This window comes from Cyrtonyx montezumae, unplaced genomic scaffold, assembly GCF_038088225.1.
Source record: "Cyrtonyx montezumae isolate F1298 unplaced genomic scaffold, pur_monq_1.0 scaffold_8, whole genome shotgun sequence".
Classification (NCBI taxonomy): Eukaryota; Metazoa; Chordata; class Aves; order Galliformes; family Odontophoridae; genus Cyrtonyx; species Cyrtonyx montezumae.
The window spans coordinates 26,640,913-26,668,765 of record NW_027072089.1 but is presented as its reverse complement, the minus strand read 5'-3'; the positions used below and the strand labels follow the sequence as shown (position 1 = coordinate 26,668,765).

The following is a 27,853-nucleotide window of genomic DNA, read 5'->3' as shown; positions in this document are numbered from 1 at the left end:
AGACACCCCGCTCCCTGAGCCACGAGCCTCACCCAGCACCGACCTCACCTCAGCTGCTCGGGCCGGAACGGACGGCTTTCTGAGCAAACCGACCCTCTGACGGAGCTGTAAGCGGCGGCCCTAAGAGAGGCGGCCCCGCGCCACACAGCCATGGTGTGCCGGGCTCGCTTCGCCCTTCCAACGGAGCGCGGCCCCAGCGCCGCCGCACGCGCCGGGCTCGCGCCGCGCCTAACGGTCCCGCACGCGCCACCACCACCGCCCGCTCCCTCGCATCTCCCGTCAGCCGAGGCCGAACCGGGCGGGCCCGCAGTCCCCTCCACCGGGCAGAGCGGGACAGCGCGGCCCCTCAGGCAGTAAGGAGCAGAAACGAGGACGAGGGGGCGCGCACGCCCCTCTGGTTACCGCGCGGTGGGCGGGGCGGGGTTAGTCACGTGACGCGTCTCCCGGCTGTGGCGCCCGCCCCACCGCACTCCCCCCCTCCCCTCCGCTCCCACCCCCTCCTCCCTCCCGGCCGCCCGCCCGCCCCCCTCTCGCGCTCCCCCTCCCCTGCGGCGGACCGTCCCGGTGCATTGTGGGAGCCGCCCGTTGTTCATTTGCCATTCGACCCGATCCGGGGCCTGTCGGGACGGAAGCGGCGCCGAGCCCGGCCGGATTCATTGTGGGCAGCCCGCGGCGGCGATCCAGGCCGGAGCCCGGGGGGGGGGCCCGGACGCGCGTTCTCTCGGCCGCCGCCCCCCCGCCCTTGTCGTCGGGCGGCCGCGGCGCCTCCTTCCTTCCCGCGGGCGCGGCCCTCGGCCGGGCGGGGAGCGGCGAGGGGCGCGAGGCGGCGGGGGGCGCGCGCCCGCCATGTTCGCGGAGATGAACCGGCGGACGCTGGCGTTCCGCGGCGGCGGCTTAACGGCGGCGGCAGCGGCGGCCTCGGCGGCGGCGGCGGGAGGCGGAGGGGCCGAGGCCTGGGAGCGGCGGGACCCCGAGGCGCTGAACGGGCGCGGGGCGGACGAGGAAGCGGAGCTGGAGGGGCTGGAGGCCGAGGAGCTGGAGGCGACCGGCGACGAGAAGGAGCTGCTGCTGCTGCCCCCGCCGCCGGACGCCGCGTCGCCCCCCGCCGAGAGGAACCGGCGGACGCTGGCCTTCCGCGGCGCCAACAATGGCTGCGAGGCGGCGGCCTGGCCGCGGAAGCGCTACGACGGGCGGGGGGCGGACGAGGAGATGGAGCTGGAGGGCGCCGAGGGCCTGGAGCCCGAGGGCCTGCTGGAGGGCAAGGAGCTGGCGCAGGACGGCGGCTCGCTCAGCGACAGCAGCGACGACGAGGAGGACGGCGAAGGGGGCAGCCTCGGCGACGGCAGCGGCGCGGAGGGCGGCAGCTGCAGCAGCAGCAGGCGGTCCGGGGGCGACGGCGGGGACGAGGCGGAGGGCAGCAGCGTGGGCGCGGGGGAGGGGGAGAGCGTCCGGCACTTCCCGCTGGCCAGGCCCAAGTCGCTGCTACAGAAGCTGCACGTCTCCTTCCAGGGCTCCTGGCTCAAGGAGTTCCCGTGGCTTTACTACTGCCAGGAGACCGGCCTCATGTCCTGCGCCTGGTGCACCGCCGCGGCCGCCGCCGCCGCCCCGCCCGAGCTGATCCTGGCGGGCGGCCCCGTGCCCGGCGGTCACGACGAGCTCTGCAAGGGCACCCGCAACTACAAGCGGGCCCTGCTGCTAAGGCACCACCTCTCCGCCGAGCATCGCCTCAACGAGCCGGGCAGCACCGAGCAGGTAGGTGCCGAGCCTTCCCTTCCCCTATCGCGCAGTTTTTCTTAGTGTTTTTTTGCTGCTGTAGTCGTTTTGCCCCCTTCCCTTCGCCCACGTGCGTGAACTCCCTGGCGCGGCTCCGTTCGTTGTCCGCAGCGCTGCAGAGGCGCATCCCCGGCTGCCTTTATCTCGCGGAGAAAAAGCGGAGGTGCGGACGGCAGTTGCGTGTGCACGGCAGTGTTCTTGCACTGATTTACAAACCCGAGTTACAACTTCCTCCTGCGGTACTGGCGGAGGGAGGGCAGCGTCCGGCCCTGTGAAACCGGCGCTCGCCGCCGTCGAGTCGGCGTTGTCCTGCCGCTCCGCTCCCCGTGTGCTGCTCGGATTGCTGCGAGCACGGCTTCAGCGTTTCAGTCTTTCCCGAGCGAGTTGCTTTAGTTCGAGTTGCTTAGCCAGAAATGTGTAATTGCTCGGTGTTTGTTTGAGATAAACATGTGGTTTCCTGAAAGCCGCGTTAATACGCCAGCATCTCCTCTAAATGCTTTTGGATTCGCAAAACTCTTTGTTCCCCGCTAAACTTAAAATTACTATAATTGTTAGCTGCTCTCCTGAATGAGTTGGGGTGCACTCGGAGCTTTTCATCTACAAATGTTCTAAAGAACAGTCTCGTTGAATCTCTGGCCTTCCTCCCAAAGGATGCCTGTGCTGCTGAAGCCCGCTCAGATGGGCTAACCAGCCCTGCAGCATGCTGTGCTGTGGGTTAGGTTCATCCCAGGGCTGCTGGCTGCAGTCAGTCCCCCATCACCGTGGTCTCTCAGTTTAGAGCTGAGCTCTCCTTGAAGCCCCTCCCGCGGCTGTGCAGATGTATCCAGAGTCCAGCTTGTAGCTTGAGCACCTTAAGGAGCTCAGGGTACCTCGGACAAGAGCTGCTGTTGTAATCTCTGGGTAGGGCGTTAGGATGGCGGATACGTTAGGTGAGTGTAGTTTTCTTAGAGCTGGTTGTAAAGGAGCAAGTTTCCTGCGAAGCTCCTACAGGATTGCAAAGGAAACATAACTGATGTCAATTATACAGAACACTTTTGGATTTACAAAGGCAGCGATTACCTTTAAGATGAGTAATGCTTCCTATTGGGTGAGTGCTTTCACTGGGTTTGTGAGGCCGCTTTTGTGCACGCTTCATGGCGGTAGGTCACTATCAATTTCCTGCAATCTGAGGTTTGCTGTTTACTCTGCAGTATTTTGGCCTGACTTGCCTTAAATACCTTCAGTTTCTACTTCGAATCTCTCATTTGCATTTTATTTTCTCTTGTTTTTGAAAACCTTCTTTTTGTTTAATGTTAGCGTGGTATGTTCCCTGCTGTCCTGTTGCAGATGATTACCACGCAGAGGTATGTCCTGTCACTGTGCAGCCTCAGTCCCACCAGATATCGTTACTTTGTGTCGCGTGTGAGAGTTTATTTTACTGCCCTTAGCTATGTGTAAATAAAACATACTCTGAGCTGTTTTTTCTTACTAAACATGATACTCTTTCCTTCTGTCCTCTTCTCCGTACTCTGTCGTAAGACTGATACTGGGGAAAAGGGAGTAGCTAAAAGTTAGTGCAGGTGTTACTTGTATTTGAGTATTAGCCTTTTACCATCATTGCAATCCTTATAAAATGATATTCTGCCTCTGTGCCATTAATAATCTATGGGGAAAATAGTGGTGATTGTAATTAAGAGTGGAACAGTAAGTGCTAGCGGCTCTTTTGCGCTATGTTAATGGTAAGGTTTGGACCAAGTAAGCTGTAAGGTAGCTCTAGGCATAATGGTTTTGAGTTGAAGCAGCACTGGGTGCATCCCTGTGCAGTTGCATTTTGAGTTGAAAAAAACTTCATAGAAGGAGCGGAGTTCAGTTTTTCAAGAGTCGCTGTAAGTTTTCCCTGGTGTGCTTCTGGGTTGCACTTGCTCTTCTGTGTAAGTATGGTTGAGAAGCAGTGTTTTCTTTGCACTTACTGTGTCATTATTATACCCTTTCACATTTGTAAAAGCGCTCCTAATTCTCTCGATCCATATGTTTAACCTAATGCCGAAACAATAGCCCTGTTTTTATCTTAATGCCTTGATACCAGATACTTGGAACAAAAGTAGGTAATTTGTACCCTGACTGTATTTCCAACATACGTAATGAGGCAGCAAAGCCTTTTAAATTTAATGAAATTTGGGAGAGGTCTTTCAGTCTTTGTCTTAGAGACAATGCATATGTATTCCTGACTTGACAAGCTTCAACTGCAGGGCATGTTTAGCAGCTGCTAATAAACATATGGCGTAGTGCCACCGTTCAAGTGCAAAAAGGAAATTCTAGGTGTTAAGACAGTAAAGCAGTGGAAATTTCTGTAGGTCTGTTGGGTATTACGCTCGTGAAGAAGTGAGTGATGATTTTGGTTTATTTTTGGGATCTTTTTAATTCAGAATGCTGAAACACACAAGTGGTTACAGCTGCTGCAGTTGGAGGGTACAGGGCTGTCGGCTGGGGCTACTTTTGAAGGCAAAAATTTCTGTTTTAATCTTAGTGTCTCCATGTTAAAGCTTAAGGAAAGATACAATCCAGTCTGAAGCCGCCTTCAGGTTTTTTTTAATTAAATAGCCTTGTTGCAGAAATATTTCTCTTTTTAATTAAATAGAATTGAGACTTCCTCGGAAGTCACTGCCAAAGATGTTAGTTCTGTGATGAATTTAGATCCATGAGTTGCAGATTTATCATCTGTTTGTGGTTCCTTTCCTCAAAGCTGCTTCTTAAAACACTTTTTTTATGTGGACATAATTTGAAGCTGAGCTTTGGCATTAGTGCCAGAAAAGCTTTCTCCAGCCTAGCAGGCGTGTTGGTTTAAAGCAGAAGCTCTCCAAAAGGGGGAAGGCCTTTGATGTGTTACTTTTTCCATTTGAACTGTAATTGTTTGCTTTGTGTGTGCGGTGATGAATAGAAGTAGTGCTTCAAATGTAAAGTTGCACTGTGGTGTTCTAAGTTCACTTCTTGAATTACTCTTAGTGGAATGGCTGAGGAAGCAGCCAGGCCTTCAGAGTAAGGAGCATCGCTTCCCGTGGATTTATGCGGTGCCTTTCCATGACCCGGGGCAACGCGGCTGTGTGTTAGGCACTTGGTGTAGCAACGCCGAAGCGCTGAGTTTCCTGAGGGATGCTGTGGCTTGTGAAACAGCAGCAGAGCATCCTGCATGCAGCTGATGGGGCCGTTGAGAGGATTTCCCTCTGCAGTCACACGTGCTTAAGAAATCTGTTTTTCAAACAAAACTAATTTGGGGGCATAGAGAAGTTCCTGTAGAGCAAGGTGTGGCAATAGGGAAGGGATTGCAAAAATGTGGCTTTACTGCTTTAAATATGCATGCAGCTGGGGTGGAATCTGGTCACAGTGTTCTCCTTCACCTCTGTCCTGCTCCCACTCCAGGAGGAAAGCTTGCTGGTGGTGCGGCAAGAAAGGAAGCAAGTTTCTAGTAGCACGTTCTGATCACCTTTCTGCTACAGTTAGCTTTTAGGCAGCTTTAATTACTGAGCTGTATGTCATTTTGTCTTTGGGTGTGTTCAGAGACCAGTTAACTGAGGCTGAGTTCAGGGTTAGTTTCTCTGAGCAGTTCACGTTCTGTTAGACTGCTTCTTCATCTCACCTACAGAGGGAAGCTTTTCAGGCTGATTCTGGAAATTCCACAAAGAATGAAAGTCTTCCATTCTGTTCTGGGTTTCTTATCAATTATCAAAGATAAAGCTGTTTGGTGGTGAGGTAACTAAAGCGAGGGGATTATTTTTGTTTGTGTTCTGAAAATAATTGGCATCTAAGGAAAGAGTAGTTCATGGTTCTCATCAGAAAAACAGTTCCCTTACAATGATTGCTATGGGCACAACATGGGTATTAGAAATTTGAAAATAAATGTTCTTTGATTTCTTTTTTCCTGTAATTATTTTCTTAACTTCACCTCCTGGTGAATTGTATTATACTGTCTCTGTAGAGAGGAGAGATGTTTAAAAGTCTCCAAGGGATATTACATTTTTTTCATTTTTCCCATAGTAAATGCTAACTGTGTCATACTTGGTTTACACAGACTTGTTAACTGTTCAGATGTCAGGGCTTTCATTTGGCTCATGGTGCAGCATTAGAGTTGGCAGCTTCCAACAGCAGTTAACCACTTGTGTTCAGAACTACAGTTAGGTGGAAAAAGAAATATCTGTATGCTGTCTGTTAACTGCAAATACCTGTCCCTTTCTCCAAATGCATACCGCAGTACACAGTGAATGGCTGTTGCATTACGTCCCTTATTTTCACTTGGCATTCTGTTGTTTTCATAATGAAGACTTCAGCTTTGCTTCTGTAGCACATAACTCCGCAAGTCCTCTTCATTGTGCTGCCTACTTTTCCTTAAAGGATGCATTGTACATTTTGCTTTTCAGCTGGATTGGTTGCATACACATCCTTACTTAAAATATACTTTGTTGCTTCTGTGTAGTCAAACACTGTGAGAGGAAAATTTCTGCTGCAGAGAAATTTTGAATATTGCCTGGTCTCAGGAAATGAAGTTCCATCAGCTATTGTGGGGTGTACCTGACAGTGTATAAGATACAAGTCACCAGTGTTTGTCTATGACTAGAGTGACAACCTTCAATACCATAATCTTTGTTCTTACTCTGAGAGTGTGGCTGGAGTTTTGAAACCGTACTGTGGAGTAAGAGAAAGTTTGTCCAACTCTGAAACGCTCAGAACTCAGTGGCAGACTGAGTTGTTGCTTCTAGGATGTGCTTCCTGTTTCAGTACTCTGATCAGAGGGAGTGCAGAAGAAAGTAAGCTGAGGCTGGATGAAGATCTGTGCCTCTTTTTCACATAAAAGCCTAATTGCTTATCTTGCTACTTTCTTTTTTTTCCACTAAAGTTGTTTTTCTCTTTTTTTCCAAAAAGAGTAGAGGTTTAGAAGTAACTTAAACGTGGCAGCAAACAGATTTTTTTTTCTACAGGAAATGCTGAAAAGTTTCTTTTGATCATGTTGGGCATTCCTTGCTGCTTAGAGATAGAAAACATCTCTTCTGAAGGATGTAGCTTGACCTCAGTTGTCATTCTAATGATCCACACTGGGATTGTAACTTGAAGCAAGTACTGATTTAAGGCACTAATTCTTGTATGGTGTAAAGTGACTTTTCTATATTGCCAATTCTGCCTTAATCTCAAATAAAGGGTAGTTCTTATGTTTAGGATACATACTAGCCCCAGCTTCCATCATGAGCTCATAAAAACCCACCAGCTGAATCTGACCTGTAATGTTGAGGTAGTGCAGTTTGTAACGCCCCATAACCCTCAGTCACTGAGTCATTTTAAAACATTACAGGAAAAAATATTGCAGAATGCAGTCTGTTCTTATCCAAAATCATAACGGAACCAGCCAGCTCTGAACTGTTCTTATTTGCTAGGAAGAGATCTAGTGAAAAAACAGTTCTGTCATTGTCAGTGCTCTTGGTGGCAGAACCTATCAATATAATATGATCTCTTTTTTTGTTATTATTATTTTTGTTTACTGCTTTCTTCTAGCTGTTTCTCTCGTAGCAGATCTGAATCATCGTTGTCTAAACAACAGTTACAAAGTACTGTAAAATCTACTTCAAACTTTTTGTTACTCACTGGCTTCTGACTGAACTAATTATTCAGGAATTCATTTCTTGGTCTTGGATTGTCTGATTCTGCTGGGAAATGTGTGAAGCTGTGTTTAAGATCATGGAGAGTCATATAAGAACGTGTTGTCTGTATGATAACCAAGTAAAGATGGTGTTGCTGGGAAATTTCAGTGTACTTTGATTCAAGGAAGTCTTGGCTAGGTGATTCATAGGTTCATAAGGTTGGAAAGGACCTACAAGATCATCTAGTCCAACCATCCTCCTATCACTATCCCTACCCAACTGCTAAATCAAATCCCTTAGCACTTCATCTAAACACTTCTTGAACAGTGATGTAGTGGAAGCCTAACCTTTGGTCACCTGCAGCGTTCTGTTCACTTGTAATACAACTTGTATTTAATACACTTGTATTTAAACTTATACCTGCACAATCAGAAAACTCCTTTACAGTTCCTAATTTGTAGAACCATAGGAATATGTTTGTGGTGTTGTAACTACTCTAGTAATGCAGTTTCTTTGGAACATGTAGAACAATTAGATGCAGGTTGGGAGATAATCATCTTAATATATTCATCTCTTATCATGAGCTAATGCTGAGTCTGTTACCAAGGTTCTCTTTGGCCTTCTTTAAGTGGAGATTTCTGAGGAGGAAGGAAGAACTGGGATATCTGAGAACCACCTAGATAAATCTTAGGAAAGAGACTTGGAGTCTTCAATGTATATGGGTTAACAAAGTCAAGTACTTCATGCTCAGCTAAATCATACTCTACTTTTGCCCAGATTTCACTTCCTTTGTCCTTATGGCAATTTTCTTCTGGTTTTGTTTCAAATAGAGGAGAAAGGTGCAGTCTGAGTGCATGATTCTTAGCTGATGGAAATGATATATGTATATAGTATATTTAAATAAGTATTCCAGCCTGCCTTTATAACCCAAGATTCTTATTTAAAACAAATGAAAAAAAAATTGAACAGTTATCTTCATTTTAGTTTTGTACCTGTTTAATAGTGTTGTAGAACTAAAGAGAGCATTTGTGAAAGGCTAATTATGTTTTTCTTTCTAATTCCAGGAGTCAGAGTTACCATCAGAACTGAATAATGAAGGATACTGTGATTTTAACAGCAGGCCAAATGAGAACTCTTACTGCTATCAGCTCTTGCAAGAACTGAATGAACAGAGGAAGAAAGGCATTCTTTGTGATGTCAATATTGTGGTGAGTGGGAGGGTCTTCAGAGCTCACAAGAACATCCTGGTTGCAGGCAGCCGCTTCTTTAAGACTCTGTATTGCTTTACAAACAAAGAAAGCCGTAACCAAACCACTGTTACCTATTTAGATGTTGTTGCTGTTCAAGGTTTTTCTGTCATTTTGGACTTCTTGTATTCTGGTAACCTCGTGCTTACGAGCCAAAATGCCATTGAAGTGATGTCAGTGGCCAGCTACCTTCAGATGACGGAGGTTGTCCAGTCTTGCCGCAATTTCATTAAAGATGCCTTAAACATAAGTATAAAATCAGAAGCTCCGGAGACCGTTGTAGTGGATTATAACAGGAGGTCTGTTAGTAGGGATGGTATGTCTCCAAGGGATCAGAAAGTTGCCAGCTTCTGGGCAACACGAAATCTTACCAACTTGGCAAGCAGCATAAAAACTGAGAACGATGGTTACTCTATTGATGAGGCCCAAATTGAAAGCTACCAAATGAACGACTGCAGCTGGGTCCAGGACAGCTCACCTGAAATGGCTGAAAATGAGTCTCAAGGTGAAGGAAAAGTTTTTGTGTGGAATGACATGGGCTCACAGGGACAGTCAGTTCAAGAACCTGGAAAAGCAAGAAGGAAAAACCAAACTGCAAAACGATTTATTTATAATATACCACCCAATACTGAAGAGAACTCAGAAGATTGCTCAGTGTTGCAACCGTCAGTCCCATATCCAGAAGAAGATTTGTCATTCATTAAAGAAGAAGCAGGTAAATATTGCTTAATATCAGTCGTATAATTTGAAAAATGAAATTACTGAATAAATTGCATGGCAATGTAACTTTTTTACAGGTTTGCTGGATAGGGTATCTTAGTAAAATCAGTACTTATTTAACATTATTCAGCAACCTGACTGTGCTGCAGCAGTGCATCTTCAGCTAGAGAGAAGAACTATGTAACCCATGCCACGTGGTATGTAACATGCTCTTTATAACTGATGCTTGGGTTGCAGGTCCTTTTCAGGTAGCAGGAGCTAAAATCCTCATACCTACATTTTAATCTCTAGCTAAAATTAGGCACGAAGTCAAGAAGTGATAGCTGATAGCCAACGCTGCCTGCTGATTGCATGGAGGTGGCCTTATTAATCTCCTTCATTTCACTAGCGAAGGACTTTTGTGGTCATCTCCTCGAGTCTCAGCGAGAAGCAGAAGTCAGCATTCCACTACTGTTAATTCTGTGGCTATCTGGGAAGCTGCAGGATGGAGTAATCCTGCCTATTAACTCTTAAAGCAGATGGATTTGTGATGCAGATGCAAAAGCAATACTACAACAGCATGTAGTAGAAGGAATATCTTTTTGTTGAACTGTCCCTTAAACAAATCTTGGGATCTGATTTGATTCATTGGATTTTTTTCTTTTATTTTCTCAAGGACTATTGGTTAATGTAAGTGCTAGAATAAGATTAAATGTTTTCTATATAAATACTGTCACACAGAATCATAAGCAGACTGTTCCTGACATATTTGGAATTCGGGGTAATGTAGTTTTTAGTTTCAGCTACTCATGCACTATAATAGTAACATGTATTTGAAATCCTACTGTTTGCCTGTATCGGTTCTAGGTGAATTAGCAGCCTTGAAAGTGTGACTTCTGAATACTTTTAATTTTGAAGTTGACTCTTGAGTTGTGTGTGGATGTGAGATGTAGCTAGAGGAAAGCTCTTTAGACATATGTTTCTAAAGTATTTGAGATGCATGTCTCTTTCAAATATTTCTAGGGCCTGTGAATGACCTTTGCTTCTCAGGTTCAAATGGCAGAATTAAGAGGAGAGGGGAGAAAAAAAAAACAACCCATGCATAGCTTAACTAAAAATAAAAAAATAAAAAAAGCCCCCAAACAAACTCAGCCAACCAAACAAAAAACACCAGCACTCAGCCCTGTGGGTAGAGGGTATTTCTGGATATTTTTGTATTCCAGTAATGCAAAAAGGAGATCTGAAAGCAGCTGGGGTTTTCAGGAATGCCTAGGAAACCTGTCTTTATTTTGGTGGAAGGAGAAGTGACCTTAATTTGTTCTTGTACCCCCAGTCTCCACAAAAAACAAGACTGAAAGAAATCCTTTCAGTAGTGCTGTGACCAAGCCAGTTGTACTGGGGCCCTGAAATACCTTTGCCTGCAGTGTTAGAAGTCTATCTCTGTTGCTGGCAGCTGCTGAGGTGTGAGGAGGCAATGCGTGAATAGCAGTCCAGCAGTGGGCATGTGATATTGCTGTGCTGCTTTGTACTGCTGTGTGTTTGTGTGTCATGCGTACGTGAGCACCACAACAGCATGTGACGGTAGGGTATTGCAGACTGAAGCCATGGGCACCTATATTTGGTGAGAGCAGGAGCAGATGACGACACAGGAGATGGATGTGCTGTTAGCAAGTAGTGTGACACAACAGCAGCACATGTAGGAAATCAGCTGTGCTGAGGAACTGACACTCACTCCTTAAATGATTGAGTGTGGTTACTTATCTCTGAGCTCAGTAGGTAGGTCCACACTAGCTTTTAGCTTGAGAGTGCTCTTGTAAAGTGAATTTCCTGATCTTCTTTTAGTGTACTTTGATTAATGTTGTGAGGCATTCTTGGACTGCTGGGACTTCCTTGTGTGTACGAGGAAAATGGAAGCTGTGTTTCAGAAATGTGCCTGTTACATGCCAACCACTGTCAGGCCTTGGGTCCACAGCACCAGGTTTAGATCTAACCTTAAGACAGTTCTGAATGTGTTTGGTAGGGGTATTGAGTCTTCAGCACCACATTAACAAATCTACTTTTACTGGGCTGCATTTAGCTGCAGTGGCTTGAGAAAGGGCAGCAAAAAGTCTGAAGCAGGAATGGGGGATCTGAGTTGCTAGAAATTGCACAAATATCAGGTTCCTGACGCAATTTATTGCGTGGTTTTTACTTCTGATTTATTTGGGTTAGACAGTTAAGCTTTTTTACTGTTGGAAATATTACAGAGATGAGTATCCAGCTAACAAATGGTGTGCTTAGCAACAGCAATAAATGCTTGTTTGCATTCTGCAGAATTGGAATAGGTGCACCAGTGCTTTCTTGTAGAAGTAACGGATGGTGGGGCAGTTCAGTTATCACTGAACAAGTACTGAACTTGTTCAGTATTTAGACACAAATACTAAGGTTTCCAGTCATTCATTGTACTGCAGAATTAAATTGTACATGGTATGATTGTACATCCGTGCTACATCTTGACGAAAAGAACTGTATTAAATGTGTTGAGTTTTTGTTGTGGTGTCAGCCCAAAATCGTGGACAGCTTTACGATTGTAGAGAATGCATTCATTTTGTAATCAAACTAAAAAATATAGAGTATGGTCAACTAATGATCTCCTTGGTACTTTCAGACTGCAACATGAGAGGTCTTAAGTACGTAATTAGATCTTTCTGTCAGTACTAGAGCTACTTTGGAAGCCAGGTTTGGTGTCTTTATACTGAAATATTTACTTTTACAAAATTCTTCTGTGAGAGATGCTGGAGGGGGAGAGCATGGTGTTGCAGTCTTAGTAATGCTTCAGTAGCTGGCTTTTTCTCTTCTACTGCTTGCCAGATAGGTTAAAGTAGATTCCATAGATGATGTGTGCATTTGTTCTATAAGTCACTCTGTAATTCTTTCCTCCAGACCCAAGAAGAGGTGCAGGAGAGAGGAGAGAGCGAAGAAAGAGTGGGGAATTGGAAGAATGACAGAATGGGTTGTAGGATAACTTGCAGGTTATGTGATAACTTTTCAGTTGTGGATTAAGCTTTTTGTGGAGATGGAAGAACTACCAAAATGAATAGGGAGTTAAAAATTCATGGGAAAATATTTTCTGGAGCAGGTATAAGAGAATGCTGTTAGAAGAAAAAGAATGAATAGTGAATTCTTATGATGCAAACTAAGTAATACAGTTGCTGTCCCTTCAGTTGGTGAAGGAGAAAGAATGAGCTTCTCCTGTTACGCTTGGTTCTGATGGGGATAACTAACACCAGCTGTGCTTATTAGATGTCTGATTACATGCAAAGTGAGTTGCTGTGTCCTTGATGATGGTTTTAGGTTGTTTGGCTTTTCTGTGAGGGAGGGAAAAAATACCGTAGTGTGGTGGAAGGGAAACCAGCTTAAGAACTGCTGCTCTCGTTATGAAAACTTAAAATGGAAACCAATGCATAGGGAGGAAAAAATCAAAAAACAGCCCAAAGCCACTGAATTAAACTCCATGCCAAATGGAATTTCTGATTGGGTACTACTGGGTAAGTATTAGGTGAATCATCATAAGTTTTCTCAATATATGCTGTTGCCTCTTATCCCAGTAAAGCAAATGTGAATGTGAGTTTTCCTGCAGGTAGCTGTAAGGATCTGTCAGTTCTCCTTCCTCTTGCTCTGCGTTGCCAGTGGGCTTGTACTTAACACCTTTCCTGTAAGAAGTAGCACTTTGGGCTTCAGAAAACTTCATAAAGCTGAGAGGAGTTCGAAATTGAATATGATATTTTGTTTCATTTATCTAGTTATATTAATGCTTTCAAATGTTCCCCAGGGTTAATTGAAATAAATAATGAAATTAAAGGAATTAAAATAGCTGAGTTTCTTCTTGCTGGATGTACTTGCCATTTTTCCTTCTGGTTGATAATCTGTTCAAAACATCTTTGTTGTTTACAACCAGGGTGCATCCTGCATTAACCATTTACCATGGTGGAAATACCAGTGCAATCAGTCAGTATTTTTTACTCAGTTTCCAATTCATGAGAGCTCAGTGACTCTAATTAATTACGTTTTTAGCGTCTGTTTGTAGGTTTTATAAATTCATGCCACTTCGGAATTGCTTAAATTTGAGTTTGTGTACTGAAATATATGTTCTGTTTGTGGACTTCATGACAAAACTGTGAATTATTCCTTACACTTTCCAGAGCTGACCGCATTGATTCTTATGGACACTTTAATGGAGTTGGTCTGGTGTTAGCTTCACAAAACTATTTGTTTGCATGGTTTTCAGGCTAGAAATGTGTTATGTATTAGTTTGGAGGGCATCTGAGAAAAGGATAACAAATCAAGGACAGAATGAAAGCAGCCTTTTGAGGAAAAAGCTTTTTCTGGATAACTTAAAGAAGGATTAGAATTCACTGTGCTGTAAAAGCAACTACTTTTCATAATGTTACAAGTACTGTCTAAATCTGCTTATAAAAAATGTAGTGCTAGTCACAGTTTTTGTCATGTGTTCCTCCCTCAAGTTGTAACTTGATAAAAAATTTTACAGTAGAGTTAAGTAACTTTGTGTTTGAATAAATCAAGACTGATGAGCTTGCCTGGACTGTCTGGCTTATGAAGAAAACAGAAGCAGCGTTAGGAAAGTAAGCTTTTTTTTTTTTCCTCTCTCCAGTCTTTCCTGGTGCTATACTCCGATTGAAAGATTTAAATTGCTTAATGAATGTTTAACCTATTTGCTCCATTTCCTATGTAATAAGGAAATGAAGCCCCCATTAATTTTGTTAGACATCCAGAGACAGTCCAGCAACCAGGAGTGTAGCAACCCAGTAAATCTACCTCTCTTAGGGATGGTCCTGAACACAGGTAGATTCCCACATTCTGATGGAATGGACAGCTGACCTTGTGACTTTAAAGTGCAATCAAAATACAGGCAACACTTTGGATTAGAAGAAATTATCTGTCTGAAGCGCTGACTTGATCTTTCTGTTACCTCAGCAATTTAAGAAATGGTAAAGATAGTGGCAGCAACTCCGTGAAGAAAAGCAGAGACTGCATCTCTTCTAGCTTCATTTAGGGTATGCAGCTCTGGCTGCAGACGTTAGCTGTACTGTTCTTTCAGCTGTATTCCCTCCTGTGCCTCAAAAATGAAGCTCAGTAAGTCAAATCTGATTAGTTTTATAGAATGTTGAGCAGTGAAAGTGATTTTGATCCAGAAGTTTCAGGTCCTCTTGGATTACTGCTGACTTTAATGCTGTGCGTTTTTCAAGTTATTGTGAAGATTAGAACACAGATTCCTTTATAAAAAGAAAAAGCAACACTTTATTTTCTTCCTGGTAATGATTATCCTAGAAAGTAGATAGAAAGTAGTCTTTCTGATTTCCTGCATGATTCTCTTCACGTGCATATCTACTCCTAGATAACATATGTGAAGCTGAAGGTCTGGTAAAGGACTTCTAATCATGATTTGGTCTTCAGTGACACAAAAACCGTCCTGAGTTCCTAGTTTAACTTACAGGTTTTCTACATTGGCAGACCTGAGCAATTCAATTAAACTACTGTAGCTCACTATGAGAGCTTTTACACTAGAGCAACCGTCTCCTAAGAGTTTTTAGCAGTATAAATTGTTCCATTGCTGTTCAGTTTCTTGGAGCTGGCGCCCTTAGGGCTGCCTGGTTGTTCTTTTGTTTCTGTTTCATTTGAGGGAAGGGATTGGTTGACCTCCGTGTTTGTGTAGGTACAGTATAATGGACTATAAGCTTCAAGTGATGTTTAGTTTGACTAGAGAATGTTTCCTTTCAGCTGTATTTTCAGGTTCCCTCTCCTGCTGAGTTCTACTTGCTGTACAGCTGTTCATCCTCTGTGCACTGTGTGAATTTTGAAATTGTATTGTGCAGTTCTCAGAGCAATTTCATGGAGAGGAAGAGAGAGAGATGGGCAGCATTTCTTTCTTGTGCCAGTTTCTGGCAACTGTTAGTAAATACATGCAACCAGAACTGTGTTTGTATCATAGAAACTTTATACTGTGAATAGAATACTATTGTATAGCAAGTTTATATCATTTGTTTGGGAAGATTTGTTTGTACTTCTTGCTCATTTTGTACAAAACTGTGTTTTTACAGATCTGTATCTTGGTCTGGTATCTTGTTTTTCTTCAAAGCTCCATGTAAAGACAGAATACTTCAGTGTTCCTGGTCAGAGTTTGGCAAAGGCTGTCTGGAATGGATGATCCTGAGATACTCATTTTGGTCAAGGATGCTACTTCTTCTAAAACTGCCTACTACTAGAGAAGCTAAAATAAATCGAAGCATCCTTGAATATTTTCTTAAAACTATTTAGCATAAAAAGTAGTTCTGACCAAAACAGTCTACATAACAATGGTATCTGTGCTTGTATCTCTATGTAAGAATAAATACAAATGGAGATGCATATGACTTCTTGGTATATTTGTCTTGATTTAATGTAATTCTCCTTCGAAGGGCCTAGGAACAGCAAGTAGCTGATTAAATGGTAGCAATAGCAACTCTTGATACCAGTGCAGAAAGAACAGCTTTACTGTGTGGAAACCCTCTCATCAGAGCTGAAATGGGCATAAAGTTTATCGCTTTTCTTCTTTACTGGGTCCCTTTTCTTTTACAACTCTGTGCATCGGTATGGCTGAGCATTGGATGGCTGCACAGCAACTGAGGAAAAGAACCAAGGGCCCTTGTGGGCAGCAAGTTGAATGCGTGTCAGTTGTGCATCACAGCAGCAGCAGTGGCTAACATACTGGAAGAATTGGCAAGAATGTAGCCAGTGGGCTCAGGGAAGAGATAATTTCCCTGTATTAAGGGTTTGCAAGGCCACACTTAAACACTGTGCCCAGTTCAGAGCAGCCCACGATGAGAACGGTATCATTAAGCTGGAGGGAGTCCAGTGGATGGGCAATTAAGGAAGTAAGGGGACTGGAGAATTGTTGAGGAGGGGCCAGGATACAGAGTTTATTTAGTGTGGGGAATCCAGAGGGGGATATACCTGCAGTCTGTCACCATCTTTAGTGGATTGTATAGAATATGAATCCAGACACTTGCACTTACACTGCACACCTCTTAAAAGCATCTGGTGCAGCAAGGGAAATCCTACCTGTACATGAACTGAGGACCACGAAAGCAGTTTTGTTGGAGTGGATTGTTTAGAGGGTTTATGGAATCTCCATCCTTTTAGACATTCAACACTTGGCAAGGCTCATAGCAAGATATAATCCAGCTTTGAAGTTAGCCCTGCTTTGAGCTGGGTCGAACTAGGTGACCTTCAGAGATTCCTTCTGATCTAAGTTCTTCATTGAGCCTGTTCCCTGAGATCAGTAGCTCCTCCACAAATAAATGATGTGGATGAGGGCAGTCTTTACTAGCTCACATTTCACTGTTGTGGCCTTTACGGAGAGATCAGCAAGCTGGCTTTATAAGCAATGACAGTGAATGCCACCTGCTTTTTCAGGAGGGAACATAGGAGAAATAGATTAATTTGGCAGCAATTGGAGGTTTTCTGGCAGTTACTTAGTGGTTCCGCTTCCATAGTTAAAGCAGTAAACCAATTTCCATGAATGGGAAAAAGCAAAAATTAAGAGCAATTGGGAGTGGTATTTGAAGTATTAGTAGATTGAATTGGCAAAATATCTGAAGTTTGTCAGAGTCTTCTGTTCCAGGAGGTAGTTCAGAAGTAATCTGCTTTGACCTCTTTTCAGAAGCAAGGTTAAAGAAGTTGAGTCATACCCTGGGAATGAACAGTACAATGTATTTTCTTCTCTCTTCACCTTGCCAGTATGTAGCTCTTGGCAGTGCTGTTTTTTTTTTTCTGTCACATGTTACTTAATATAAGCAACAAATCCAGCTCCCTAATAGCAAGCCAGATTGTATCAGTAGATTACCAGTGCTCTTCTTACAATCCTTGAAAGCTCTGGCTTAATCGCTTATCTGATCTACTTTCTGTCTTTTTTGAATTGGTCTGAATAAGCAGTCAGCGTCAGAGAAGTTGCAGGGAAAAGCCATATTCCTTTTCCTCCTCTTTTGGCACTTTTCAGTGGTTGTAGGTATAAAGAAAACTGGAGTTATTTATTGCAGATGGCCCTATCTTCTGTGAAGTTTTGTGTTGCTCCGTGCGCTCTACCTCCATATCCGTTTCTGTAATGACCTGTTCAAAGGCTTCTATCATTGATCTTCTCATTGATCTACTTAATCTTCTCCCACCCAGTGTCTCCTTTCCTTCCCAGGAGTTCAGCAGATTTTTGGATATGGAAAAAGCAAAACTGTCAAAGTAAGGATGTTTCTACTCACATGCTTTCTTTCTGATGATACTCCCCCACCTCTTGCCTTTAAAACTTGCAGTTCAGTGTCTGAATCTTGTTTATCCTTTTGTCTGAGGAGGAGCATATTCTGGAATGTAGAGAGCTTTTGTAAGTGTTTTTAAGTTTTTTTTTTTGTTAAGCTTTTTCTGTTGTGCAAAAACCTATGCAACCACTTAATTGTATTTGGAACCGTCTTAATCTCTTCTCAGACTGACATCTTGAGAGTTTTAATGCTGATAGTTAATCAGTTTGTGTTACTTTATTGTTATTATTTTGGTTTGTGGTTTGTTCTGGTTTTGTTTCTCTTCTAAGCATTGTATTGTTAATAGGAACATCTTCTCCATGAATAGTACGAGTGTGGCTGGATGTTGCAGGCTATTTGACACCTGAATTATTAGCTTACACCTGCTTCAGGAGTGAACAGTGCTGTTTGAAGGTATCCTTAGATTAAGAGAAGGTTGTAGACAGATGAGCTGGTCTGAAGGTACTGAAGATTATTGCTTCTAATTACTTGTTTTTTTGTTTTCCTTCCTACTGTCTTTGTTCTCCTGTGTCCCCCTCCCTCCCTGTCTGATCTGCCAGGACAACTGTTCTCTGTTGTTGCTCTCGGTTTCCTGTCAAAATGAGTTGGGTTGTGTTACCTTGACAGGAACAAGTTAGATAATGACTGCAGCTGCAGCTTTCCAGGCAGGTTTGAGAGATGCTGTAGCCTGGGTGGGGGTAGTGGGAGAGATTGGTCTGTAGCATCTTACCTCTAGCTTAGCAGCAGTACAAAGCTTATCTGGCTGTGGACTGTGTATCCACGCTGGGGAAGCTACTAGAGGCTGTGCATTGCACTTCCCATTCATGCTCTGTATGTCTTTCCTGTTTGGGTGAGCCATTAGACATTCAAAGTGCCTTTCTGTTGTTTTGAACACATTAGGTATGTGTTCTACCTAGAAAGTAGGCTTTTCAAATCAACAGATTATTTTGAGAAGGAATGAGTTTTCAGTTTAATTAGGGTCTACTTAGTTGTTAATTCTGCGGAGACTGAAATGTCTACAGCAAGCTCTTATCTCTTGTGGTATCTATACCAGTGTTCTTTCATGTTGCAGCAGGTCTTCTCTTCAAGTTGGAGGCAGACAGATTTAGTAGCTTTTTATCTGCACTAGACTATAGCTCTTAAGTCTCTTTGGCTCTCTGCCGAGTCTTGGACTAAGATCTAGACCTTCCCAGGGATTTGAGCTCTTAAGTTTGCTCAAACTTCAGTATCAGCTGTGAGCATAAATGATCCTCATGACATTCGGTGTCTGTTCTCTTGCTTGGAGACTTCTTCTGGAAGTAACAGTGTTATAAATGGGCTCAGCTTGGTCAGTCTTTACTTACCGTCAGTCTTTGGTGAATGCTTACTTTGAAGGAAATAAGGTAATATTGCCAGCACGCAGTGTATGTGTTACACCTGTGAGCAGTCCAGACCTCGGGCTGTTGATTTTACAGATAATCCTCCTATAAGAGAGAGGGAAGTGATTGAACTACTTCAACTGTAGGTCTTCTGTTCTTCACCTAGAGATTGGGCATTTCTATTGGAATGGAGGGAGATGGCTTATAAATAAAAGTTCTTATGATCTAAACTACAAAAGTTTTGTTTTGCTCTGCTAGTTCCTGAGGCCCTCTGTAGTTTGGAGGCTTTTGGCCCTGAGGTCATCTTTGCTGTTGCCTAGAGATGTACAACACTGCTTCCTCACTTCTTGCACATTACAGAAGGAAGGTTTACTGCTCACCTCGAAGGAATGTTTAGTTGGCATGTCCGTGGGGTATCTGTTCTATTGCTTGAGCTGCTGAGCTGGCATTGCAGGAGTATGTAGCTTCAAATTCACATAAGGCATTCTTGCCTCTTTTGGACATAAGAACTACTGGAGCCTGTAGTTTAAAAAGAGTTTCTCTCAAGTGGAGGGGGATTGAGTCTTCCTCCCCCCTCCCCAGCTCCTTCTATTTCTTTCTATACCAAATAGGTGGATTAATTAAAATACTGATGTTCCTTTTACTTAGTCTGATGAAGCTCAGCTTGTCAAAAGCTCAGATAAACATAACAGCTTTCTGCTGACTGTAGCTGGGCAGTCACTTTGCTTATCATTTTGTTGTGTGAAAGATCTGGTAAAATTCTACATTTGCTATTTGTTAGCTTGTTTCCTTTTGAACTGTTATCTTCTGTCCTTGCAGTTGCTGCTGCTAGCTGTAATGCTGTATGAGCCTTAAATATGGCTAACGTCTTGTCCCTAATACTATGAAGATATATCATCTGTACTTTTTTTTCCAGTGAAGCTGGCAGTTAGGAGTGTTTCAGTATGCTGCTCTTACTGCTAGCTGTATGAAGCTGTAGCTTACCCTCTGAGAGAATTTCCTTTCCTGGAAAAATCCTTGGAACAAGCACTGTAGGGACAAGTGAAAACGTCTGTGGGCTATTAAAACCTGTCTCAGGCTTGAGAGCAAAAAATAGATATGCTTGCTGAGAAGTCCCTCTCGAGGTTTTTGACAGCAGTGATGTTTGGGAATCCAGTGTGGCAAGGATCTCAGCACGGTCCAGACAAATAAAAGGAAATCTGCCAGTTTCCATTGCAGTTTGTTTATTTAACAACTGTGAGGAAAGTAATGGATTTATGAGTTCATGTTTTCCAGCAAACTCCTGTCTTGGGGACTGGGGGCAAGACTGATTTGCTCTTGCCAGAAGTGTCTTTGACCTACAGACACGATTGTCCAATGCTTACTGCAGTTTTTGGTGAACTAGTTATAGTTCTGTTACACACAATCTGTAATTACTCATGCACGTATTACTTAGTACAAAAGTGTAGAATTAAAACAAGTAAAAAAAGTAAATATATTTTAAGGTATTGTTTGTTTCTAATTCTGTTCTTTCAGAAGGGAGGAAAAAGCTACAAAGGCCATTCAAATTTTATGAAGAGTTTGTCTGAAGACCAAATGCAAATACACAAACTAGAGTTTCAAGCTGCTAATAATTAACTGATGTGGTTATACAGTAATGGGGATGATTATTCAAAAAAGGATTTAGACATAGCTGTAGGACACTTCATATAAATAAAGATATGTAAAACACTTTATATACCACAAAGGTAGTTTAAAGCAATAAAGAAAGTCACGCTTCTGGTAGAAAATGTGTACGTTTGTACCAAGCAGTAGTCTGCTTGTGGTAGACCAGATGAAGTCACTGAACATAGCAGCTCCAAAGAGAAACCACTGGAAAACTTCTTAGCACTGTCATGATGATAATGAGCGAATAAATATCCTTACCATAAACGTTCCTGTGGCGTGAAAGAGGCTTTGAATGTTTCTCAAGATGGGGAGAAAAAATGATGCCATGGAGAGTAATTCAAAGACCTAATTTCATTTAAATCAGGAATGCAGCTTTCTTCGTCTCGATGTCAAAGACTGTGGAAAGAGTTTTAATGTTTTGAACTTTTTTGTCACGGTTCAAGAAAGATAAATAGTTTGAGATACAAACTGACCAATTATAAGCAGGAAAGCTGAAGTAGTACTGTGTCTGTAATAGGGACTTCAAGTGACTTCAAGTATGGACTGCTGCCGGGGACGTCAAGTGACTTCAAATATGGACTGCTGCCGGGTACTTCAAGTGACTTCAAGTATGGACTGCTGCCGGGTACTTCAAATGACTTCAAGTATGGATTGCTGCCAGAATCTTGGCCAAAAGATGCTTGGGAAAATGGCAAGTATATCTGATGCAGAGCAGGTTGCTTTCTTCTGCTTCTGCTAGAGGTCCTTTAACTTGTGTGCCGCTGCTGGTAATATTTGATTAACTTCCATAGAGATTTATTAGATTACATATTTACGTATTATTCTCCCATCACGTTTACCTTTTTGGCTAATGTCAGTAAGACTGCTTCTCTGGAGGGACTAAAATGAACTCAGAAAGAGTAAAAACAGAATATGACTTAACAGCTCTTGTATCGTGCCTGAATATGTAGCTTCCTGAGCTCTTCAGTGGTCTGATGGTTTGCTGTTGGTTTGTTTTTAAACTTTTTAGTAAGCTAGCTGCAGATAAATAGACTTTGAAATTGAATGCTTAATCAACTTTTTATCTGTGTATAAATTTAAAAGTACATCTCAATATTCTTCCCTATATACAAATGAGAATTTAATCACAGTAAATGCTTTGAACTCGGTGCATCTGTAACTGACTGAAGCCCTCTTTGGTCGGACCAGAGCTGTATAACCAACTCTTTCACAGCTTCTGTGCCTTAACCTATTCAAGAGAGCAGTTATCTGTAGTTGTGTTGTCTGAATACATTTGTCCCTAAAATGCCACATCTAAACCTGTTTTAGCTGGGTTCTTAAAATGCATTATAGTAAAAAGAGGACCTTAAGAACTTATATGACCAGGTAATAGTAATGCCTGCCTTTTCTCTGTAACACTTTGAGATGTTACTTGTATGTGTGGTTTATGGTTCACTTCAAATAATTCAGGTTTTACAGGGGAAGAAATTGAGACATCAGAAAGCGGCATTCACTAGTGAGCAAGAGATTAAAACTGAGGTCTTTTGAGGTGTGCCTGCTGTTAAGTTCCTATCTTACAGCCCTGAAGTTTGTCTGTCCATACCCATGTTGAAGTATATGAGACTGCTGTTAAAAACCCTGCAACACAGCAACTGTTTATTCCATGTAATCCATTACACGACATGGTGACATACAACTTGCACGAGTACTCAGATGTACCAAGGCAAATTTTTGAATACTAGCGTAATTTAACTTGGGCATCGTGATGAAGCATTTTAACTGTGAAGCTGGCATCTTCATGGCATGGACATAGCAGACAAGCTTTGCTTTCTTCCTGCCAACAAGAACTTTAGAAACACATACGTAGTCATGAGGCCCTAGAGCTTTTTGGATGCTCCCTTTGTGTGTGGTTACAGTCATGTTAGTAAATTCTTGTCTCACTGTTAAGTTCAGTTGATATCCTTTTCTCAGAATCTTTATTCTTGTTCATCCTTCTTCATGACTTTTACAGAATCTGGTGCTCTTCTGTTTCACGTAGCAAAAAGTTGCTGTGGTGTCAACCTTTGAGCAAGCTGTGGTGTCCCTAGCTCTCTTCCTTCGTAAGAAAGAACTGGGATATTGCCACTTCCAGAAATCTTTTCTGCTCTCATTAATTCTTCTATGCTTAGACTAAATTAGATTTGGAGGGCAGGATAGCTGAGATCTGAACTAATAACTTCTCTTTTTTAGCACTTTCAGAATTATGTTACCTCGTACTGTCCTCCTTTTGTCAATGTCAGTGTTCGTTTGTACTTGGTTATACCATTTTTAAATTTTGATGGTGATTCCTATCTTTGGGGAGGTGGTTCTTCCATGTAGTTCTAAAAAAGACATTGAGAGAAGGTTTAACTGTGTAGAAGTCACAGAATCCAGAGCGACGTTTTTGGTTACAGTTGACCTCTGAAATGCGGAATACTGCTGACTCATCACTTAGTCACTCTGACTCATGAAATAATAATTTTCAAATAATTGATCTGTGCTCCTGTACGTAATGTTCCTTGTTTACAAGTAAGTATTTTTTCTAGCAAGATTGTACACGCTGGGCCCACCGATGTTTGTGGTTTTCTGCAGGCAGGCATTGTCCTGATGTGGCTGATGAAAACTCCTGTGGGTGCTTAATTGTTTTGGCATCTGCTTATTTTTGTGCACCAGGCAGAACAGACTGAAAAAAATCTTTTGTGTTTCATCATCTTTTCTACTGATGGCTTGTTTTCTTGTAGGCGATTCCTCTGCTTTAATCATGAACAAGCTGAAGTGTCCGCACTGTAATTATGTAGCCAAATACAGAAGAACACTAAAGAGACACTTGCTCATTCACACAGGCGTGAGATCCTTCAGTTGTGACATCTGTGGGAAGCTATTTACTCGAAGAGAACATGTCAAGAGACATTCCTTGGTAGGTGGCATCAGTGTGTGTGTGCGTGTGTACGAGTGGAGTCAAATGAACTACATTTGTCATAGTGCAAATTGATCAAATTAATCTATATTGGATGAAGGTATATCCCTGTTTAATAACTGCCTCTTATTATTTCTGGGAAAATGCAGTATCAGAAAACGCTGACAGAAAATTTCAAGGTAATTTCATATTGTTGCTGAGAAGATGATGATATTTCTCTGAGCTGTCATCTTAAAAGTAAAAATACAGAAACAATCCTCATTTTACAACTTTTAAATATACTTCCTCGTGAGGGTGTTCCTCTGGGTCTCTGTAGCTCCCTTGCAATTGGCTTCTTGTTCCTGAATGAGTAGAAGATGCTGTTTGCCTCAGAGTTTTCCTGTGAATGCAGTAAAGAGCTGCAAGTCTTCCTAGCCTTACTTTCTAACCTGTTATCGTAAAATATGCTGTATGTAAGCCAGCAATATTTTTTTTTCCTAAAGTCGTTTAAGAATCCTTTTTAAAGTGATGACTTGAGCCGTATCAGAGTGTAATCCTGGAAGGTATTGAAGAACATAGTAATTTTCAGATTTCCTTGAACTGTTCTATAGGTATGCAAGTTGTGTCAATAGTTGCAGAGTAAATCTTGGAACCAGTGTTCGTTACATTCCACTTGAATTCTCTCACCTTGAGTAAATATCTTTCCACCATGAAGCCGCTCCCTCTCACCTTGCTCCCCTGTTGTTATTTGGTGAAGACATAAGTGCACGAAGGGAGGTGATGGTGGTGATGATGGAATGGAGCAGTTTTGTGACTCAGTGGAGTAATAATGTCATTATCACCTTGGTGGTGATGCCATGAAGGTGCCTTGCTGCAGGAGGTAGCAGCAGTAGGCTCTAGGTCTTCTAGCAGGACCAGTAGAGTGGCACTTCAGGTTTCTGTCCTGCCATAACTGACCAGGTCTCAGAACTAAAGATGTTTCCTCCCAGGAAAGGAGGTGAAATCAGGCAAGGTGGAAATCGTTGTAGAGTCAGTTCAGTCCTGTATTTAACCTGCAGTGCACAGTGGATTCAGAACACCAGTTCCTCCCCCACCCCACGCAGGGAACATTTCATGCATTTTGCTTTGTGTGAAACAGTATGGTAAAAAGTCTAGGTGCTGGAGAAAATACATCTTGTATCAGCTCTGCAGATTAAGGAGGACTAAAATATCTATTTGTATATTGGCTTTGTTTTGTTTTGTTGGTACTTTTTCTTCAAAAGAGCAGTTCTCTCAATGCAGCCTCAACTGGGATATTTAAGCACCTGGTTGTATCTTGTGTGGACAGCAGATTGGAGGAAAAAAGTTTTCCATTTTCCCCACATGATAATTTCTTCATGGTTGCATAATTCAGTTACTTCTAAGTGGTACATAGTCTGAAATTTGTTCTCCCCTGTTTTTAAAATGCACACCTGCCACTACTTTGTAACACTTGATTGCCTACATAGTAAGATTTATTTTCCACAAGCTAGTCCACAGCAGTTCAGCTTTGCATGCAGACTCACGCTAAGGAAAAAGATGAAAACAGAGTGAAAAGATACTGAACTTGGTTTGGCTTGTGGGAGTGGGGAGCTGGAAGAGGAGCCTTGCTCTTTCGTTTCCCCAGAATTTAAACTCTTGCTTCTCTGTGGCATTTCTGGAGCTTAATGTTGTAAAGGTAATTTCCTAAATGGGCAGTGTGTCGCGGTTAAGTGTGCAGCATAAGCTTATGATGTTGGTGCCATTCAGTGGCTTAATCTGAACAGTGAGTGGCCACTGTGCTTATTGAACAGGCAGCTGTTGTAGCTATGGCTGAACATTAAGAGGTGATGGTTGTGGGAATAGCTCAAGTGGAAATGGAGTAATCTGAACAGTACTGATGATATAAAATGAATGTTTTTATTAGTGATTATTAGTAACAGTATTCTAGTACTGTGGCGGACCCAATCTGATGTGTGTATTTTCAGCTGTTAATTTTTCTTCTCCGTAGGTGCATAAAAAGGATAAAAAGTATAAATGTATGGTGTGTAAGAAGATCTTCATGCTAGCAGCCAGTGTTGGAATAAGACACGGATCTCGACGCTATGGAGTTTGTGTAGACTGTGCAGATAAATCTCAGCCCGGAGGGCAAGAGGGAGCAGACCAGGTGCAGGACACAGATTTTCCTAGGGATGAAGAATATGAAGAAAATGAAGTGGGAGAAGGTGATGAAGAGCTCGGTGATGACGTAGAAGAACAGAATGACCAGTCTCGATGGGATGAATCTGGTGAAGTCTGTATGCCTTTAGATGACTGACGAGAGCGTACGGCTTCAGGGTGCTGCAGATGGACGCTGTATGGATTGACTATTTGAATTCTGGACTGAAGGCTTGTGAAATATGGTACAGGCTGGATGGTAGTTAAGTTGCTGTGAAAAATGTAGGGTCAAAGCCTTATAGCAAAAAAAGGATTATTAATTTTTTTATGATATTTGCACAGGACTGTACAGCATACAACCATTTGGTTGAATTATACAGAGTCCTCACATCTACAGTCAGTTATCAAAAGAAAAATGTATTTTTTATTATTTATAGGATATAGCTACTTGGGTCCTATTCAGATATAGTAACTGTACTTATGTTACGCATTCATGTATCTCTTAACATGAATGAAGAAGATTGCGACTTGGTATGGAAGTACAAGGACAGCTTCCCCAAATCCACTCATACTTGTAGTGCACCAGTGATGCTAATTTGGGCTGGTGGGCCTGCTCCTGCAGGCGTGTCTTTGCCATACAAACATTACCTCTCCCATACGCTGATAGGTGAAAGCCAATTACTGAAATATGCATCGTGGATAATGCCAACACCTTACTGAAATTTGGTCTGAAAGCTTTTGGCTCTAAGCCAGCAGGTGGTACAGGTGATAAGCACTGGAGGAGTTAATGATGGCATTAATTCAGTCCATTTCTTCACAATTTTGAATTTTCAAGGGAGTCGCTATTGGCTTAAACAGTTCCAGAGTAATCCTGCAGGAGAAACGAGCAGTTCTTAAGTAACAGACTGATCAGAGCATGGGCAGCCCTTCTGCCACATAGTCGAAAGAGTCAGTCATGCTAAAAAGTGTCTGTAATGAAGCTTCTTTCCCTCTCTAAGGTTTCCCCCCCCCCCCCCTTGACATTTTTGACTTCCCTGCTGTATACCTCAGTCCTACAAAATAAAAAGTCCAAGGAATGGAGAAAGTGTCATATTAAACAACTTTTTGATATATAATTTCTTGTCCGCTTTTTGGCTAGTTTCTGTGAGATAAATTGGACACGAGGCTGTTGTGCCCATCGTTTCGTCATTTAAAATGAACACAAACTATTTTTTATTCTTTTGTATTTAATGGGATCTTGCTAGCATTTAATACAAACCAGTCACATTTAACTTGTTGACTTAATTTTCTGGAAACAAAGTCCAAAGCAAAATAACGCTCTTTGAGTTGAGTACTATTCAGGATGATACGCTCCCTGTACTCCTTGTTTCAAATTTTCTATAAGGCATTTAAACTTGAATTTTTGTAGCAATGTGGATTTTTTTTTCTTAAGCTTGTAATATTGTACCAATGATTTTCAGGCCTCTTTCGTAGGGAGGGGAGGGCATTACATCTTTCTCTTAAACTCTTCTGTGTCGTCTAGGCATCAGGCATTCATCGGAACAATACATCTGATGTGCTGTTATGTCACAGCGAGTGAATCTGCAGAGCATTTATCATCACACACAGCTAGGCCAGTGTGACAGTACTGTACAGAAACCAACTGAGGGTCACCATATTCTTCAGCTTTGTTTCATTTTAAAATGAGTATATTTTTTCCTATTTTATATCAGGCAACTAAATTATGCTAGTTGTGTGGATAACCTCGAACTGTGCTTTGATGGACAGAATCTTGATGGTGCTCCATCTGATCAAAGTTGGTATGTATTTAAAGAGACGGGCTTTCCTGCTGTCCTTCACATCAGTGGAACAGCAGCATGATGCTGAGGCATTTTTTTTTGCTGATCGAAACCAAGATAAGTTTGAACTGCAGTTATATGGGAATTAAAATACTTTTTTTTTTTTTTTTTATCATCAATTTGTTTCATTGATAGTTTCCACATTATTGTAAAGCTGACATGTTTAGTTTTCTCGGGGTGGGGTGGGGGGCAGGGGACGCCTTTTTTTTTCCTTTTCTTTTGTTCTTCTTTTTTTTTTTTACACTGAAGAATACATCTTATTCTCATTGTTCTATACTGAAACAAGTAATGTGTAATTCTGGTGGGGTCCAAAGTAGAAA

At 42.5% G+C, this 27,853-nt stretch overlaps 1 protein-coding gene across 1 annotated transcript; it reads left to right on the top strand.

Annotated features, from left to right (window-relative positions):
• Window positions 1-586: 586 nt before the first annotated feature.
• On the top strand, window positions 587-27,556 carry ZBTB10 (zinc finger and BTB domain containing 10). The gene is made up of 5 exons (XM_065752542.1): window positions 587-1,752; window positions 8,441-9,338; window positions 21,166-21,339; window positions 23,387-23,562; window positions 25,550-27,556. Exons 1-5 carry the CDS (start codon window positions 847-849, stop codon window positions 25,853-25,855), a joined length of 2,460 nt encoding a protein of 819 aa, XP_065608614.1. The 5' UTR covers window positions 587-846; the 3' UTR covers window positions 25,856-27,556.
• Window positions 27,557-27,853: the final 297 nt, after the last annotated feature.